General features: G+C 36.6%; 1 protein-coding gene across 6 annotated transcripts in view; it reads right to left on the reverse strand.

The window, feature by feature from the left end:
• Positions 1 to 271: 271 nt before the first annotated feature.
• Positions 272 to 20,763, reverse strand: part of ADGRL2 (adhesion G protein-coupled receptor L2) — a 389,045-nt gene continuing 368,553 nt past the window's right edge. For 2 of the 6 annotated variants that reach the window (XM_058842492.1, XM_058842491.1), the window contains 5 exons: positions 14,875 to 14,966; positions 12,823 to 12,991; positions 9,036 to 9,164; positions 8,511 to 8,607; positions 272 to 2,348 (listed from right to left, as the gene is read on the reverse strand). In XM_058842492.1, coding sequence (XP_058698475.1) covers positions 1,594 to 2,348; positions 8,511 to 8,607; positions 9,036 to 9,164; positions 12,823 to 12,991; positions 14,875 to 14,966 — 1,242 coding nt within the window. In that variant the 3' untranslated portion in view covers positions 272 to 1,593. Of the gene's footprint in view, positions 2,349 to 5,387; positions 5,470 to 5,696; positions 5,826 to 8,510; positions 8,608 to 9,035; positions 9,165 to 12,822; positions 12,992 to 14,874; positions 14,967 to 20,763 lie in introns of all 6 variants that reach the window. The other 4 variants (XM_058842496.1, XM_058842495.1, XM_058842494.1 and 1 more) reach the window with 4 other exon arrangements.

Genomic DNA, 20,763 nt, shown 5'->3' on the forward strand with positions numbered 1-20,763 from the left:
GAAGATGCCTTCATACTTAAAAGTTATGTAAATATATGAATTTACAGTACATTTTCCTAATGACCCTGCTATATCTGGGTTTGATCCTATTCAATGGTGACAAAAGAATAGTAAAGATGACCTGTCTTCTGTAGGGCTATAGACAGTTTCTGTTGAATTCTCAACACTTAAATCATGAAATGTAAAGATGCCATTCTAGGTAGGACACATCTGGATTGAAGGACTGCTGATGCCAATTATGCTTCGTACATAATAATGCACATTTTACCTATTTGGAAAAAAATTCACATTTATTTACTGTCAAACAGGTGTTAAACTTTACACTGGATATTAGTGATGGGCTCATTATTAACAGGTTTACACAAAGGGATGAAAAAAGCAGAATTTTGTTGAAACAATTTACATTTCATTTGATTTTTTATCATAAAATAAATTAATTACTAAATATAGGCAGAAGGAATATGGAAGAGTTATAGTTATGTTTTATTCATTTTTTTTTATAGGACAGGCACCTTTTATTCACGAGAAAGCTTGTGAGAAGTGTCCAATGTCCCCTTTACCCCTTACCACCCAACCCTGATTAAAGAATGAACAGGGAATTGAGTTACAATCTTTGTTAGCTACACCAAATTTGTGCAAGGCTTGGCATAATTGGCTTCTAAAACAACTTTCTCCCCAAATTATGTTTTTTTTGGCAATAAAAATTCAAAACTTAAGAATAAAAACTAACTTGTCAAAGCAGAACACTGTTTACAGTGAAAAAATAAGTGAAAACAGGTAGAACTTGCATTTTAAACAAACTATCGTACTATGAACAGTGTAAGAAAAACAGCTTATAACATATGTGCAACCAAGAGCTTTTCACAATATTTTCTTCAAACTCTTTAAAATTATTTTTAATGACAATTATATTTCAGTTGGACACAAATGTATTTATTTTACCCTAGCAATAGAACAAAATATAATTTCTTTAGCCATTTTTTTCATGAGAACGGTTCATTGTACAGTTGAGGAAATATATGAAATAAGGCCTGTGGCTTGATTGCTAGTGGTTAGACATGTATTCAATCTTTGCCCTAATGGAAAAGATTTGCAGTGAACTGCAAACCGATGCAGAATATCTCTCCTGCTTTTGCAAGTCTTGTCAGGAATAGTAAGGTACAGTAAATTTGTCCCACAGGATTTTAAAGCCTACGCCTTGTATATAATACAATGTAGGCCTAAGAAAAAAAAAAAACGGTGCAGCCATATTTACAAATTTAGTTCACAACCTGCTGCAGTAAAATGGCTGGAAAGTGTTTATTTCTCTTTTCTTTCACAATTTTGTTAAACTCAGCAGCAGAAGATATCTTAAATACCTTGTTGGTATTTCTTTTCTTTGTAACAAATAATTCATTTTAGTATACTCTGTGTATATACAAAGTTTTTGTTTTATAAAAATTCACAGAACTGCGAGGTCCAGTCATCCCTGTCACTGGAGAACCACGGGGTCAACAGAATTGTCTCTTCGAGCAGATATGAGGAAGCCTGCATGGGGCCAATTAAGTCTTTTTAATACTTGAACGTGGCCTTTAATATTTCTTTGCTACACTATTAAAGGCTTGTCACTAGTTGCATTTGTCCTTCTCTAACATCTCCTTCCGGAATACATCCTTCCTTGTTAATGGGAATGATATAGCCGTCGCTATTACCCCTGCTGATTTGATAGTACATCTGAAGCTGATGGCCAGCTCCTAGGTTTGGCATGCTCTTGTAGTAAATGTCCTCATTTTCGCTCCTCCTGGAAGGAGAGAGGTCTTCTTCAACGTCGGGGCTGCTCTCTGGGTAGGGAGAGTCTCTGAGGTTGGGCATGCTCGTGTAAAGAGAGTCTCTGTTGGGGGACTGGAGGTGGTCGTCAGCCTCGGCTGTCAGCTGTGAGACGTAGCTGTCAGTTCCCTCGGTCTTCACTTTCTTCTGGGGCTGGTACAGAAGGGAGTGAGTCCGCTGAGGGATGAGTGGGGCCTCCAGCTCTTTGTGGTGGAGCTCCAGCCCGGGGGTGTCACTGTGCATCAAAGATGAGGCGTCTGCCACGATGGCGTCATCTTCGCTACTGCTCCCGCCGATCACAGCCTTGGCTGGCAGCGCCCGCTCCAGGTTGTGGTTCTTGCTGCTGCCCCGCAGGTTGTTGTGCACTAACTCTGAAATGATCATTTTCTCAAAAGCTGTATCATTCAGGCTTAGTCCACAGTCTACAACTTGCACGCTGTCGTTATAGTCTCCATTGCGCAGTGAGTAGCTGTTGTTGAAATTACCATTTAGCGGTAGAGTATCCATGGCACTTGTATCCCTGGCATTGTTCAGTGAATGTCCTGGAACGGAAAAGGACAGCTCTGGTTATTGCCTGACATGTTTTTACCACTTTTTCTTTTTTTTTTTTTCTCTTTCTTTCTTTTTAACAAAGTTCTTTAATGTAGTTCAGGACAAAGTTGTACTTGGAAGTAAAACTTGAGAAAAGTTAGTTATTGAACATTCCCAAATGTAAACAGTTGCACACCTTATAGGAAAGATGCAGTCTAAAAATAGTAATGTGTGTTTCCTGTGGGGAATAGTGGCATTTGAATTTCTTAATTTAGTGTCAATTCTGTGACTTTTCCACAAGGAACTGTTCACTCCATGCCCTTGCATATGTAATGCAAAGCAATTCATTTGGAAACATCTATGTTTTGAAGTACATCACCATGATTTAGAAAAAGGAAAATTAACAGAATTTGTCCTAAACGACACTAAATTAAAAAGGAATTAGATCACAGACATAACTGAAGGTAAATGTACAACATAAACCCACATAACTGGCAAGCAACTACTTTGACAACATTTCTAACATTTTTTTCCTGGTTTTGTTTTTTTTTTTTTTTGGAGATGAAGTAAAGAAAAGAATGAAAAAAATGGATAAATACAAAGAATTTATGTTAAACAAGGACAGCCATCTTTCACACTACAGGAACCAGGGCCCACAAGCACCATCCAACAACACGATAGACAGCAGGTGGAATGACTCACTTTGGACAACTCACATCATGTCTGTCTGCTCAGGCTATCTGGCCTAAGAGTAGCTGATATATAAAAGAAAGTAAAATGATTTATTGTAACATGATGAAGAATTACTGAGCTTCTCAGCAACTTAGTCAGAGCAAGGGTTCAGCAAATTAGATTACTAAGCAATAACAGCTTTTCTTTTCCCACTTAATGTAATTTTTTTGTACTAATATTCTGTCTGCCAACAAAGGCCCCAGGCTCCTAAAGGTCAAAGTTTGCCTGCAGTCTGCATCAGTCACAGTGACAGCGCTGAATGAACCAGAATAGTTAATTAAGAATTAGGCCCACAGTTACCATGGGCATGGAAGTCAAATGCAGAAATGTTAGGAATTTCTGTAAGTATGGGTCACAGAAATTAAACCAAAGAATAAATATTAGTTGTGGAATGGGAAGAGGAAATCAGCCATGGCTGATATCTCATAGCTGTTGAGGGAATGACAGATTGGGTAAGTCTGCTGAAAACATGAAAAGGAGTTTAAGAGGGGGGAAAATGAAGTCTCATGATGATTAAAGTCTTTATGCTTTGGGTTTTGGCTTTTTTTTTTTTTTTTTTCTGATAACTTGATAAAGAAAAGGTTTCCTACAGACACAAAGACATGTAAACTATGACAGCACAGTGCTTCCCAAGCAAAGGAAAAAAAAGAAAAAAAAAAAAAAAAACTTTGCAAGAAATTAAACAATCTGAACCATGGAAATCAGATGGTTAGAGTGTTCCTAGAAAAGCACTTTATCTACAGATATGTCTGGAAGTAAAGAAAGAATGAAGTGACTTTACTGAAATGAAACTGACCACTGTGAGGCTGCTGCATAATATGCAAGGCTTGGAGGAGTATAAGGGAAAAGTTTTTTGGAAAAGATTTTACGTTTTCTCATTTTGTGGATTTTTTTTTTTTCATAATTAAAGCTGCAGCTTATCCTAGAAAATTCAAAATTCTCTGGAAATATTGTTTTTAATTAAAAAGAAATTGCATTTTCTTATGAAGAGCTTTTTGTCTTCAACTTTAAAAAAGGAGTAATAATTTCCAAACAAATTCTGAGCAATTTGCAAGTCATTTTGCATTTGTGTTATTGTTAACTCTTCTCCATGTGTACTGATTTGAACAGTGATGAGGGTTGTTTGAAAGGTCTCTTTAAGCTTTGATTAAACAACTATGTAGTTTTGCAATTTCATGTACGTTCCAAGATTTTTCTTGCAATGGATTTAGCTGTGTAGAACATATGGCATTTATAAAAGTAGACAACACATGGACCACATGCTGGATTCATTTCCCTCATGAAAGTGATTTAATTCTGTAATTTTAATTTTCTTTTCCTCTGCTAAAGAGATATCAAAATACATCTGATAATCCAAAATGAGTTTTCTATGATATACTGCAGAGTTAAGCATGTTAGAATATATTCAAATTGGTTTGATGAGGCAAATTTTGTTGCCCATGATCAGGTAATTAATTTGAAATCTTTCATAGCCTGTAGCAAGATTACTGTAGGAATGTTAAAATATAAGTAAATTGTTAAGCACTTCAGCATGACACTGCTTTGGTTTTAAACAGCAAATTATTTCAGCATTGCATAACTTGTGTTATCAATAGGGTTTGCTACAGACCTTATGGCGTTTCCCAAAAAGCAGTATGCAAGTACTTTTTGAATGTGGAAACATTTTATTTGCAAATTGTGAACCACTTGCCCGCTGAGTCTACTTCATGACCGCTAGTTATGTTTTAATTGTGCCCATTAAAAATCATGCTGAAAAAATTTACATTTGATAGGCAAAGTTAAGTTTTACTCCCATACTTGTCTCTCTGTAGGTTGCTAGAGGAAAGCATAAGGAAAGTAAGAAAACAAGAGAATGAAAATAGAAACTACAGTTCAGTTAAAAAGGAGACTTGAAATAAAAACTGGAAACAAAGTTTTATGAGCTCTTTTTCAAAGATTTATCATACTATTTACACTAAAGTGATCTTAGGACTCATCAAACAGTATCTGCAAGATATTTACTGATGAACTGCAACATCGTTAAAAAAAGCAAGTAGATAATGTAACAACAAAATGTTAGGTAAATGATGACACCCTTTATTCCTACAGAACTAAACTGTTCTAACTGTTAATCTCAGGATTTTCCTACAGGAAAATGATCTCCCATAAAGCTGCACTATACTATAGTTTAGATCTCTTTGATGCTGGATACAATTTTCTACTCCGGGGTATCCAAAGGTGCCAAGATGCCTTGCACTGCTTTAGTATCTCATCCATTCCATAAGCAGGGTTTTCTCAGCAAGCTTTAGAGTCAACCTTATATTGCATAGACATGATACCTCTAAGTGATATATATCTTGAAGATGGGCTCTCGGACCATGTGGTGTCAGTCCTTTAATAGTATATTAAGATTTATGCCACCTGTGTTAAAAACATGGATAATTATTGGTAAATACTGTGAGGGCAAAGGCATTACTATAATATAGTGCAGTTTTACAAGCTGACATTGGCAACACTGTATTTCCCAAATTTATTTCAGAAATTCAGACTGTACGGCTGGGGTATTGCAACTTGAGCTTCTATCTAGGGAAAAGAGGGAATTTGGAGCGAGCCAAGAAAAGCAGTTTATTCAGGAAGTGTAAGCACACCTGGTGAGTTAAACACAGGAGCTGAAGGGGCATTACATACAACTGTTTCTGCGAGCAATGTGTTATAGGGGTTGTTAGTGCCGTGTGGTCGAAGAAGAGGGTTTGTTAGTAGGTAATTGCCAGTCATTCCTAAAGCAAAAGAAACAGAAAAAAAATGTCAGTTCCTTAATTTTAGCCTGACAGTTTCAATAAAGAATAATTTTTATTCATCATGAATCACGTAGGATTTCTAAAATGTAATTCAGCTGAAAATTTCTGGTGTATTTGAGCTATGCATTGGAAATGGGAGCAGGAAAATATAGTTAGATTTCAGTGATTCAGGTGCTGTCCAAATCCCCAAAGTAAACATCTAGTGAAAGTGATATTTACTAATGTATACAAAATCACTGTTACACAAGAGTAGCGATTAAATGTTTAGACATCAAGGTACTACATAAAGCTACTAGAACTTTAAAAATGATCATTGGGAACACTTCTGTCCAGAATTGAGAGAACTGAATTTTGCAAACTGAAAGGTATTGAAAAACCTCTTATGACAGGATCAGAGCTGTTACTCACTGTATTAAAAACAGACAGATAGTGGAAGGGAATTGCTGTTTTCAAACAGACGGTGGATGACAAACTGCAAGAAGCATATCTTAGTGTATGCAAAAGTATGCATGCTGAGGGGAAAGCAAAATATTTGCTCTAAGAAATCAGAGCATTCACATTTTCTCTTGGGACATTCATGCTGCAAACCTATCTGCCAGGTTTTAAAAAAGAATTCCTCGAATGACAAATTTCTTTAAACTATCAGTTTACAAACAGTATAAGACAATGTAAGACAAATACTACATGAACAGACTCTTTTAAACTCTTATAAACTCAAATTTACATGTTAATGCAACACTCTTTAAACAACTTAGAATAATCAGAAAAAAAACCCAGCATGTTTTGAAAAATTATTGAAAAGTCAATCTCTGATTTCTAGCTACTACAAGAAAAATGCTGTGATTTAAAAATTAACTTAAGCATTTCAATAAGATAAAATTCAAGTTTCTTTTTTATTACTTTGCAAAGCAGTACATCAGGATCAGATCTGGTACATCAGGTCTGTATTACAGACCCAGGGAGAATTAAAAAGGCAGCTATATTTTTATAGTATAAATATTTTTATTTGGCAAGGAATGATATATATTCCAAATATTAATGCTTTTGTACTCCCAGAGCTACTTAGTAGCAGAAATGAGCAGAAATTTCTAACACTCAGAGAATTATTGTCTGACTATGCTAAACTTATTTGAAAGTTTGTGTTAGTGATCAACTAAAAAAAGCTTTGTTCCACTGTAAAGTTCATAAAGAAATAAAAACTGAAATATATTTTGCTTGGGCTCTTTTATTTTGTGTACTATATTTAATCTTGGTTAGAATAATTAGTATAATTTGTAGTTAAGATTTTTTTTCAATCTAAATTTCTTTGTGACAAGGAAAAAAAAAACTTAATTAAAAGCTTGATTTTTATTTTAAAGGAAAAAATGACACTTGCCATTAATTATTAAACTACCCTTATATGTATTTATCACTGAGATAGTGACAATATTGTAACAGAATACAGTTGATACCAATTTTTCTAATCATGGCAGAACATCTCCAGTGACTTGAGTCTGGAACTAGAAACAGGGAGAAGTTGCTGAGACCTCTCTTGAACACTGAATTAACTAACAGTGCAGCACAGTTAGAGCAAACCTCAGGAGTCAGAGACAGCAAATTAGGGTAAAAAACAAATTTTATGTAGCTTGTATTTTTTGAATTTTAGTAAGACAGTGAAGGGGACACGAAAAATACACCTTTTCTACCTAGAAGTTACTTAATTTTGATTTTTGCCAGAAGAACATGCAGGATTCATAAGGGGGTGTGAGGAGCAGTGAGACACACAGGCCTTACCCACTTTCTAGATACCAAACAGCAAAAACAGAATCACACTTTCTGATACCTTTTGCTTTGCAAACACCACGTTTTTTACTTCCAAAATGAATGTAAATACAAGTCCCTGCTGTCAAATCCTGAATCTGAATTTTCTGTCTGGAAGTTTCTGCGCTGAGCAGGAACCGGTTGCAGTGAGACCAGGGCTACCTGCTCTCCACTTAAGGACTGGGTGGAAGAACAGGCTTCAAACCTGGCTTGCACAGCAGTCCTCTCTCCACTGCTGGCTCCAACTGCCTTCAAAACACACAGGGGAGGGGAGAAAGGGAGCGACAAGCTGGCTGGGTTAATGCCCTGGTCTTCTGTCTGGACATGAGAATGAGGTTACAGATTTCAAAGTCTATCTGAAGTGAGAAGTTTTGAGTTCTGACTTCTCTGTGCCTGAAAATCTGGATTCTATCCCATGTTACAGATATGATGCTCTTTGAAATAGAAAAGATAAATGCTTTACAGACATCTTTTGCATAGAAATGATATCAATTAGATTTCACTGGGAAAATTTCTGCACCTAAAAATCAGTCAAATATGCATTAAAATGTTACTGCACTCATATTTCTATTTCAGATTTAACCTATAAAGGTTAAGAAAGATTTAAAATTATGATCTTGCTTTTAAGCTAAATTATTGATGAAACTAATTTAAATACATTCTCATGAATTGAAGAATTAAACTTCTATAGCAGGGGCCAGTTAAGGAAACATGGTTTTCAAAAGTGCTGGTGGATAACTTTAAAACTCCGGTTTTGTTCCAGATTTATTTTTTAAACATTCTTTTCAATTCTTATGTGTTAAGTGATATAAAATCTGTATTAAATTTATGTATTCTAAAACTGAAATGTTCCCAGTGACTGACCTTGATTAAGTGTTGAAGTGCTGTTGATGTCACCTGAGATAAAAGACGATTCCGATTGTTTTCTCACAGTGTCATTCCACATCCTCCTTATCCGACTCTGTTAACACAAAGCAGCGAGACAAAAGCATAGTAGGTTTTGACAGAAAGATTTTTTCCTATTCATGTGATATTATGTAGGATATTTGTGTTCATTTTAGCCTCAAGTAAAACATTCTTCTAGCACATGGTGAAAATTCCTTCTTATTTTTATTAAAATTTTAATTTATTAAACTTCATTTCAATGAAACATGATGGTATAAACCTTCCTATAAACCAGTCCCTATCTGTAAGAGAAAAATAAGGCATTTAAATACCTTGCCAAACCAAAGTAAATGTTTAAAAAGAAATAATTCTACTATGCAGAAGTATGTATTTACCATCCAAATGACAATAATGAGAAGACAATTAGTCTTCCTGATTGGAAGACATCTCAGTAGGCTTTTCATAAATGAGGTAATTAGAAGATGCTGTCAAAATCTTTGTTACCTGAGTGCCAGAGGAATAGCGAGCGCTAGTTCTCGTTGTTGATGCCTTCACTGAACTGTGGGGACTCTCAGTTGGAAGTCCTCCACAGCAGTAGGAATGCCGGAAGCATTTCCCATATTCCTTACGTACCTATGGGGAAAAAAAACTGCTTAGCACACAAAATAGTTTTAAATATCTGCTGGCAGAAACACATGAACCTTGCCTTGAAACTACTCACTTTTCAAACAAATAGATAATTCTTGTCTGCCAAATTGCTGGCTATTAGCAGAACCACGTATGTCTCCCTACTCAGTCGCAATATTAGCAGCTACCCAGGAGTTTTGAACCAATTATTTCCATGGTATACACACACTTCTTAGACATGTCCCTGAATAATCATTACTGAGTTAGTTATAGAATTGTTTTTATTTCATTTTCATATTGTAGATTAATATAGTTAAGTTTACCTGAATTGAATGCTGGCTGAAAAGAGTGGTTTTTATGAGTTTTTGGTGTAGAAAGCACAGAAACCCTGTCCTCCCATCCTAGCAGCTGAGCACTGCTCAGTACTGCCCCTTATGCGACGATTTCCACTAAGAGTGCAAAACTTGCAATGCCTGTAAAGGCATTTCTTATTCTGTGTAACTCATCCAGCTGCTACTTCAAACAGCCAGACCTGCCCTGGCACTGAGCAGAGCTCACAAACACCACTGCCCCACTCCAGGCACAGCCCCAGCTGTGCTGGTGGAGCCGCTTGTCAGTGTTCCAGAGGCGCTTTTTGAACCATAAAAGCTGGGATGAAGCACCTTCCACTTTTAGGACCAAAATGTAGAGTTCTAATTCCTGTCTTTGTTGAATCTAGAAATTTGAATATACCTATGTTTACGATTTTTTTTTTTCCCTGACAGAGCAGCAAAACTAATTAATGACTTCAGCTTCAGTGGCTGCATTTATTCACCTTCTGTTTCCAGTGACCTACTAGAAGCTTTAGTTTTGTTTTGTGTGATAAGAATTGCCATAAATAATCAAGATCATTCTACAGAGCAGTTAATTCTCTTATATTCCGTGACTACTTCACTGGCCACTGTTTTTGGATAAGGAAGCGCATGAGCATGTCTTGGCAGCAAGACTGCATCTGTGAAAGGACACTGGATAGAATTCTTACAGATGTATAAGCCTAAATTCATAAATCTTCCACCACGTTACATGGGAACTTAAGTGTCTCTTCTACATCAATGAGACTTAGGAGTTTCTGTGAAAAGAGGGATTTCAGCTAATCTGGAAATTCTGCCTGACCTATGAATATATAAGACAGAAAGTTATGTGTATGTAAAAAGGGGAGAGAAGAAAATGCAAAAAATTAATAGTGTGGATTTACATATGTAATGTGCTGTTTTCTACAGGAGTTTTACTCACAGAATACATACTGTATTCTGATTCTATAAATCACAGGGAGGAAAAAAGGTTGAATTATTTGTGCTTCAATTTGAAGATAGGCACAGTAAGTCAGCTGTTTATAAAACTATATGGTACAAATTTTAAGTCAACCCCTATCTATATCAGCACAAAAGACATGCAAAAAATTAAAACAGAAATGAAACAACTTAGAATTATAATTTTTAACCCTGGGAAATGTAGGTCTGCGTACACCATCACTAGATGGTGTATAGAGATAATACCTAAGAAAATATATTCCTGAACACTAATGGATATTAAATGTTCTAAACCACTACACAGTAGAGACAATAGAAAACAAAACTGTATCTTTACCCAAATACCACCCTCCAGGGCTGGTTTTGCCTAATGCCTATATTGCAGTGAATGTACATTATCTGTCAGGACTGCACATTCCACTGTCATTATTTCTAAATTATAGCTTGTTGGATACTGATGGAAGCAACAGCACTATCATCTCGTCAGAACTGGAAACATAATAGTTTTCACTTCCACAATTCTATTTCTCTGTTCAATTTAGTGACCAAGTAGTAATAACAGAATAAAAAGACTACATTAGCTATGCAGACAGAGGATAGAACAATATCCAGTCAAAGGCAGTGACACTTAAAAATCTTAAATGGCAGCTTTAACATTCTTTCAGGTATAAATCTTATTGCTCTAGGTTATGTTTTTTCACACTTGACTGGTATTTTAATATTGCTTTTTGCTGACTCCACTTTATATTAAAACAATGCACAGCTGTGAAAAGAAATAAAAAAGGAATCTGTTTCTGATTTTCAAGTCTAATACAAACAGTAAAAAGGGAAACATATAAAACCCTAACCTAGAAATTATTTCCATTTTGAGAATGTTTGCATTTTCTTCCCTATCTTCTTCTCACAGGCTCAGTCTTCTCCCTAAGTGTGCTTTTGTTCTCTCCAAATGAGTGGAGTGTCATGTTCATCTGGGTAAAATTCTGTCTAGCAGATCTTTCCCTAAAACACCTTTGGATGCCACTGTCTACACCACATTTAGAGATGCTGGTAATGTTAGGACTGGTACAGTTGAGAACATGAGCATGGGATTTTTGTATTTACACAACAACACTTTATGCAATGGTCTCAAACCATCTTATAAATATCAGTTAATTATGCCTCTGGTGAGCTAATTATAATGGGAGTTAATAACTGCTAGGTCTCCAGCCTAAAATTGGTAAAAATATTTAGAATCTAAATATTGCAAATTGGATATTTCCAAATATAGGACATACTGCATTTCATGTTAAATTTGTTTGGGTGGGATTTTTTGATGTTCACCCTTCCTCTCAACTCTCATTACTTTCATGTGTCCTGCTTTTCAACAAAGGCTGTCAGCATTTTTTATGCACTCCTCATTAAAGTACCTCTAAGACATCCTTGGAAGCAATCTCCACCCTCTGTGGAAGAGAAGGGGTGCAGGGAACCCAAAAAAATGTCCCACAGAGCTGCACCCTTCACTTTTCTTCTCTCCTGCTTGCTCCCCTCTCTCCTTCAAGCTTTCTCCCTGTCTCCCTCTGTCTCTCTCTCTTTCCAGAAGACCTGTTCCTTATAGACCCTTCTGCTTTCATCCAGTGAAGGGGAGCAGAATAAATTTAGCTCATCCCACTCCTGAGGGAGACTTCAGTGAAGAGCACAAAGCTATTGGGATTTCTGGGGAAGGCAAACACTTGGGAAAAAAGTATTAATGCTGGCATCTTTTCCATCTTCAGAAAACTACTCCTGTTAGCAGCCATCTAGCATTAATGACTACTTTTTTATAAGGTGTGTCAAAGTTCATAATAAAATTAATTTTCACATCCCACTTAATTTTTGTAATGAATGAGCACACATAGTACAATCCCTGCCTATCACCCATGGCTTTATGTGGCAGCTTAATGGGATCTCAGGAGAGGTGCTCTGCCTTGAGCTGGGAAAAGGGGAGCATTTCCAGGTTGATATGGGCTGATGTTGTAACCAATCCTTTGTTTGCAGCACTGCAGCAAAGGCAGGACTTGTTTCATGTGGACATAGAAGACTTTTGGCTGTAAGTCCAGGCTAACATGTACCACATTACCAGTGTTAAACTTTTACATTTTCTTCACAAAACCTCCAAACTTTGCAAGCCCAAGTTGGAAATCCTGTATCCATGTTAAATCTGTCTGGGTCACAGAGCAGTCACACGACTCCCACTAGCACATACACCAAGAACTGCATTGGAATTCTAGTCCCCTTCTCAAACTACTTCAAAATACTCCAGTTTTTCAAATTGTTAATTTTATCTCTATTTTCTTAAGAATTATGTGTGAGATTTCTAAGAAGTTAGGGAACGTTCATCTGTGGTTTTGGTAACTTACTTTCTTTTGAAGGGCACAATGAAAGATGAAAATAAACATTCCTTGGAAAGCATTAAATACTGTGAAGAGATATGTCATCACAACGGTCCCCTCATTTATAAACAGCAGACCAAATGACCATGTTAGGCCAAGGAGACACAGAAGAGCAAATGCACCCAGGACCCAGGATCTGTAAAAGAAAATTAATTTTAGTAACATTACTTATGAGAATGTACTTCGCCAAATCCAATATTAACATTTCAGTTCCTGCAGTTGACTTTTACTAGTTTCACATTCAAATGTAAAAATTCCTTGGATTTAACCTTTTATCTATTAAAGAAAGAACAATTCAATTCAGTACTCTTAGACTCCAGTGAAAACAGCAAGAGTAGATATAACCTTTGTCTTTCTCAAGAACTGCATAGGATGCCAAAAACTATTTTGAAATGCAGAAGTATAGCACAAGGCCCAGCTACTCCATTGCTTTATCTGCTTTTAGAGAAGAGATTGATAAATCTGGCTTAGCCACTAATCACACCATAGATTTTAAACAGTGGTGCTGCCATATGACACCAAATAATGCAACACAAATGCACAAAGGTTAAACAGCAGATTAAAAGCCTAGAGCCCAAATCGTTAATGCTCCGATAAACTCAGCTAAACTGAAGCTAGAGGATGTAACTTCCGCATGAAGAAACCCTGCTGAAATGTGACAAAAATATGGATATTGCTTTACAGAACAATCTAAAAAAGATTCCATCATGAATAGGTTAAGGAAAAGGAATTGTAGCGAACAGCACAGAATGAAAGGGAAAGGGAATTTAGTCAGTGAATTCCACATCTAACTAATGATCTTACTTGATAAATGGCTTATTATCTTCATAGCTAGAAAGCATTATAAGCAGAAAAGAGAAACAAAATTATTAGACAGAATTGAAACAGAAATTAATAAGAGCATTTTTAATTGTCTATAAAAATTAGTCAAAATTAGGAAATTCAAAATGCAGAGGCAAGCAATTTAAAATTATAAAGGCATATAATAGTTTAAAAGTCTTTAGAAAATCAGGTATCTCAAAAATAGTTAATTAAAATTAAGGGAAATCCACAATATGACCGAGTTTGTAAAGTTAAATATCATGCTAGAAGTTTGTTAATGTAGGGTTCTATCTTACCCAGGTAAGTCCGTATTATAGTAGCCATCACAAACACGGTAATTACTGGTGTGGATGAGAAGACAGAAAGAGGAAAAGGAAGAAAAGAGAGAGATGCTAAAGATTAGCTCTCTCTCTCATCATGCAACATGCAATGAAGCTGATACTGACCTATCTAGAACATCTAGTTCACAATGTTATCCTTACTGAAAGTCTCCCTTTGCCATTTCCAACGTTCAAAGCAGATCTGTAAGACCCTTTCACATCCAACCCTCAGCGTTAGAAAGTTGCACCATCCCTTCAGTGTTGGTAACAAAAACCTTGAATACAACGTAAGGCTATAGAGAATACAGTAAAAAGCTATCTAAAGAAGCGAAAGCTGCCAAAGCCTTGTTAGTTACATAAAATTTATATTACTCTGCAAAAGGGATACTACAGTAGAACACCATGATAAAGTAAACATTTGTTAAATTAGCATGAAAACAGCAGATAATCTTCAAGTTAACAATAATAATAGAGTCAATTCTCTTGGGAGAACAGGATTACGAGTAGAAACTGCTCAGAATCCCTAAATCAAAAAGTCATTTAACAAAACAAACTTAATATAATCATATCAGCCATGCAAACAGGAACATCATTTTTGAACTGCATTTTAAATGCAAATGAAATTACTACAGTGATGTGGCATTTCCGTGAAACAGTTTCTTGGCACTAGTTCCAGGCTGAAATTATCTAATTTTGACCGCCGTTTGTGACATTACAGCAACAAAGTGACGAAAGCAGGATTGGCTCTGTTTGCTTCTAATTGACATCTGCAGTTGCTGGGAGACAATAGCATGTGCTCCTAATGGAGAGTAGCTTTCAATCAGTTCAGCAATCAGAAAATAATCATAGTTCTCATACTTGAACACAAAGCACTTACTTAATGTTTTCCAACCTGCTAGAGTCTGGTTTCAAAGTGTTTGAGTGCTTCACCATTTTGCACAATGTGATCACCAGGAAGATAAGATTCAGCTGTCAAAACAGATAAGAATGAAATTAAACTACTTCAAGTAATAGGTTGAATAATGATGATGGTACAGGCTAAACAAAAACCCTGTAGTTTATTTCCAAGTAAGCAGTGAAAATTGGTAACTACATCAGATGGTCTGCAAACTGCAACTGCAAATAAGGATAAGAGGATAAAAATATTAGAAGTCCTTGTTTCACCTAATTTCCCAAATGCACCACATCATCGTGAGCTACCATACTTAACTCATGTTCAACACTTGCCATTGTCACTCTAGCTCTGTCCTCCAGCATGTTTTGCTCATCACCTGCTCACCTTTACCTGTCACCTCTGGCCCTGTTCCACATCTCTCTCTCAGGACTATGGTCACCCTTTTACTGGGCTATACTAGTTGTCTTTTTATCACCCCATCCTGATTTTGAAATGTTTTTCACCTTTCCTGGTTTCTCCTTTATTTTATTTTTTTTTATTCCTTTTTGTTCTCACAATCCTACTGGGGTCTTGAAAAGACCTTAAATGTAACTGGAAAAAAAGAAATAGAGAGGAAAAAAAAGAAAAAGAAACACAAAGATGTAGCAAATGCATCAAACTTAATAGTGCCATAGACATGCGCTGGTGGTGCACCCTCCTGCTGCCCTCTTTCCCTTTGTAGTCTGGATTCTGTCGAAGTGAGACTGTGTGTGCCACTTGAAGGACTGTGGCATCTTATTCTTGTTGTGTCATTCATAAAGGTAACACCAGGGAAGATACTGAAGGAAATTTTTTATCATCCTCTTATTGTGAAACAGAATCGCAGATATCAAAGTTACTGGGTGTCTTTCTCCTATCGATTTCAAAGCCTGTGAAAAGCACAGGCAAGCCAAATACAAGGATGCCTGCAGAATCCTGGCTAAAAAATGTATCAAATTAATTTCAGTAATTAGTTTGTGCTGTTCTGTATCACAGAGAAAAGCCAGACAAAATTGTATCTTTGAAATCAGTAAGAGCCATGTCCTTTCAGCAAGAAGACACACATCCTTGTCTACTACTACAATGGTCCACACAAAGTAGCTGCACCAAAAGCTGAGAGAAGATGGAAGAATATGCTTGGACATCCTTATAACGCATACAATAGATAGAGAACCCCATTCTTATAATCTTCCACATATATATATATAAATATATAAAACACTGCTGATAGGGCAGTCTCTCAATTTGGGCAGCCTTTGGTTTAAAACAGCTTCAGAATCTTTACTACTTTTGTAACACTGAGGATACCAGTTCATGCCAGATGTGTTCCTGCAGCTGTGCCTCAATGGTCAGAAATGTCACAGAAATCCTAATAAAGAGTTGGTGTTAATCTTGAAAAGATGACTATTTTGAAGGCTGATCAGAGTCTGTTAATAAGAATACGTATTATAGAAACAGTTCCTACTGCTACAGGCAATCATGTTATTACTCCTGCTGCTGTCTCCAAATCAGGATGGACAGCATGAACTATAATGTAGCTCTCAACACCAGAATAGTGCCTGGCAACTTTTGATCTTATCATGCAAAGTGTAACATTCTTACAATTGTATGTTGAGATTAATAGAAAAGGGTGTTTGTGATACAAATAAGGAAAATAATCTTTTATGATTGATTTCTGTTTGTGTTTCAAGAACTGGCTGAAAATACTTGACCTTTAAGCTGATGTATGTTCATTGTGTAAGTTAAGCATATTTCCGTTGCTGCAAAATGTAACAGAAGTGTCAATAATTCATGATCTTCGTGATTATCTTTTATGATTCTTATAGGAAATGACTAACCAGATGAGAAAAACCATTTCTTCTATCATTGTGATCTCTTCCTCTTATCTAGGTTTCCACTGTACTGCGTAACTTCATTGGATGAGAAAACAAGTTACTTCTCTTCCCGGCCTTTGCACCTGACAGGGCATGGGCTCTGCAACTGACCTCATACTCAGTTCCATGTCTTTGCACACAGATTTTACTTTTCTCTACTTGAAAAAGTTTCTTGCATAGTTTGGTAGCTGACATAACATGAACTTCTTCAGCCTGCTTGAAAAATGCAACCTCAATTTGCTTTTTTGTGAAAACAAACAGATTAAGAGCTGAGACACATGCCCTGTGTCAATCCTAACACGTACATCAACTTTGGCTGCAACCTATGCATCTGGGAGTGCACAATCCAGTTCAGAATAGTATTTACAGCACAGCTGGAAGCTAATCCTTGCCTAAGTAGCTACCCTGGAGTATCCTGTATTGTACTTGCATCATCATTCTTGGATCAAAAACTCATAGATATGGCTTAGCCCATAAATGACTGCCTTATGAAACAAGAGGGTTTTATCCTCTGATTCTTTGTACAACTGAAGTGCTGGTTTGCCACATGACAAATAAAAACTTGTATTCACATACTGAGGATCCTTTGGTGACATGTGAGCAGACATGGCCTTAGCCCAGAGCTTGAGCCACGCTCCAATGTATTAAACAGGTTTTATGCAGGTACTCAGCTCTGTCTGGGTATATATGTCCTTGGTGCACCAGGGAACAACTACACAAAGCAGTTTCTTAAGTGACATTTTCATTGTAATTTAGGTAAACACCCACAAAACCAGCCCACAGAAATAATAATGCCGTATCACAGCAGCTGAAAAAGTCCCTCTGAGAAAAAAGGAAAAATACTGTACTTTGAAGACAAAGTAACTATGACAACTGAGCATATGATACTTGTTTCTCCATCACTGTGAAATATTGCATAGTTTTCAGTTTCAGCAGTCAAAAGACCATGGTTTGCCACTTGTTCAAACATGCTGGCATTTCTGTTACACATTCTATCATTATAAAAACCCTATTTTGCTTGCTTACAGATACTGTAACCAAACCTTTCTATAGATTTGCTTTTGGCTCCCTGTTTTTCATCTAGAAATTTATTGTTTTGGAGGAACTCATGAGTTAAAAGACTTTTGGGCACTCTGCCTTTTTTTTTTTCTTTTTTCTCATGAAAGACACTAAGAAGTGAGGGGAGGGAACTTGCTGGAAAATAATTGCTTTTATAAGGAATAGTTGAATTACTTTTCTTGGTGAGAAATGTGTAGGGGAGGAGAAAAAAACACAGCTACGACTTTTGTATTCATTTGCACAAGCAAAGCTTTTTCAGCTCTGAGAAACGTGGTCTGGCTCAGAGCTGAGGCTATTTTGAGAAGAGACCACAGATCTCCTGAAGCTCCTTTCAACCTGAATTGCTTATGTGAGGACTGAACTGTTACTGATCTAAGCAAATGAATTTGTAGATGTTTTCCAAGCTCGACAGATGGCCTGAGCAGCACACCTTTCTTTAAGAAATGCTTACCACAAGCATGCAGTACTCAGAGGTCATGCAAAGGCCCATGTGAATGGTAAGAGAGACTTTTGAGAACAACCCTCTAAGAGAAAAAATGGGCCTCTGACAATGGTGGTGTTCTCATCACTTCATGTAATATAAATGGTCAGTGACTGGCTGGACCTCATCCTGACAACTGGGCTGTATTATCCCAGACGAGCCAAAATCTGCAGCTGAACAGTACTGAACAGTACCCCTCTTCAATGCTAATAAAAAACATAAATACATTGTGCAAACACACACACAGATGCACAATGTATACATCTCAAACAGTCCTGAAATTATACCCTTAATCAAGTCTGTAAAATCTCTTTCATGCTGTGTGTCTGCAAATCAGACGAGCACTCTTTTGAAGGCTAAAAATAAGAAATTAAAAGTCTGGTCAGGCATGAGGTTTGGATTTGAAGATTCTGGTACGATACCAAGGAGTGACAGAACACACAGCTACAGAAGGTGGAGCTATAATATGAGATCTTTTAAAACATTAGCTGGTAATAGTAAGCAAAAATTTGAATTGATACTATTTAATTTATATTTATACTTGATTCTAATCTACTTTCTAAAACTTACTGTCTACCGGGAGAGATGGTATACTGGATAGAGAACTAGCTTAATCTATATCCTCATTTTAGAATTTTGTGTAAAGTCAAAAAGGAAAAAAAAATTAGAGTAGCTTCTAATACACCTGTCATCTCTTAATATGACAAATGTAATTAGATAGAACAAAGTGAAAGACAATTGATATATATTTTAAAAATAACAAGTTATTACTTTAAAATATAAAATATGAAGAATTTTTACGGTAATAATGAAATGCAGCACCCCGGAAGATCATGCTTCTTTCACAGGAAACAAACATATGGCCATGTCTCTTGGAAATCAGAAGAAACTGAACATGAGAAAAGGTATAAGTAGGAAATTTGTCTTTCTAGCCCCTGAAACCTACGTAATTTTGAGAGAGTGTGTCCAACTCAAATTAACTTTTTAAAAAAGTGGGTGTACTAACCTGCTCAGAAGACTGATCAATTGGAATTTGCTGCAGGTACAATGAATTAGTAGCAAAATAAAGCTAGATTTTGCAAAAAAATATTATAAATTTTCCCCTGTGACTAATAGATAAAATACAATTTATCAAATGTCTACTACAGCAATATAAGCATGCATTATTTCTAAAAATAAGTTTACAAATACGATCGATTTTCACATGTGGAGCTAAGTTATGTGTACATCTGTACCTCCACTGACTTAGGTAAGCACTAAAACTTCAACATGGGTGAGAACATTTAACACATTCTGTGTTAATGAAATGCAGCATCTTAGCAATTTTTGCTTAGACAGCCATTGGTAGACTTATGCGTGGGCTCTGTCTGCGAGCTGGGAGAAGCAAACTGCAACAGTCTTGGCTAAATTAAACCGACACCACCCGTTCCTTGGGCATGAATGGATTTGGATCTACATGGCAGTCAAAGTGCTCAGGCTTTTCTGACCACAGATTACAGAAATGCACTGTTTGTTTTATAGCCACGAACCTGCTCAATGGAATCACGTCTGCCTTGAGCTTAGCAGCTTAAAATTCATTCCACACAGCCTGCAGTGCTGACATGGATACGATAAGACAGAAGAACAGAAACACCACTCTGAAGTAACCTAGCTGAACTGCACATGTTCTGACCCTTTTTGAACTCCCCGGAGCTTTTGTTACCTGGCAAATGCAGCTCTAAAACTGCTCTTGTATCTCCAGATCTTTGCTCATAGCCATGCAGAAGCCTATTTCTCCCTGGGACTGGCAGAGAGAGAGGTGCTCTCTGAAGGCTTCTAAATGAGTGTGCACCCTGAACTCTTACTGAACTGAATTAATTATTAAAGATGCAGATGGAGCTGTCCAAATGATAAGAACAGCTCCTGACGTATCATGATCCAAGCTTTCATTAAACCATTTCAGGCATACTAATGGTTTCCCACCGCTCATTACTTACATGCTCTTTTCTCATAGATATAATAACCCTGGTGCCCAAAGGCACGACAGGCTACAGAAATAGTGAAGTTAAAAGTTCCTCAGAAGATGTACTGAGGAACTTCATACTTCCCCCTCATACTTCCCATTCTCATTTCGTGCAAAAATGTGCACAGACACAAGCACAAATGCTTATAAATTCAGAGCTGCAAATTAAGATAGAAGGCAATACTGTCAAAAAAGAGTTCATGTGCAGTACTATTAAACTGAGAAACATAGAAGTGATTTGAGCAACATGTTAAAACGCTTACCAAGGCAAAATTCTCACATGCTACTAACACTAAGTAAGCTACACTACAAATATAGCTCTTTGGTTACAGTGCACATGGCAGATTATTTTTCAGCCACTACACTTCTCACACTTCTTCCTCTGGTTTCTCATGCTTTCTCAGCTGGGACGATTAGAGGGCAAAGCAATTGCCAGA

This window comes from Poecile atricapillus, chromosome 7 (assembly GCF_030490865.1).
Source record: "Poecile atricapillus isolate bPoeAtr1 chromosome 7, bPoeAtr1.hap1, whole genome shotgun sequence".
Classification (NCBI taxonomy): Eukaryota; Metazoa; Chordata; class Aves; order Passeriformes; family Paridae; genus Poecile; species Poecile atricapillus.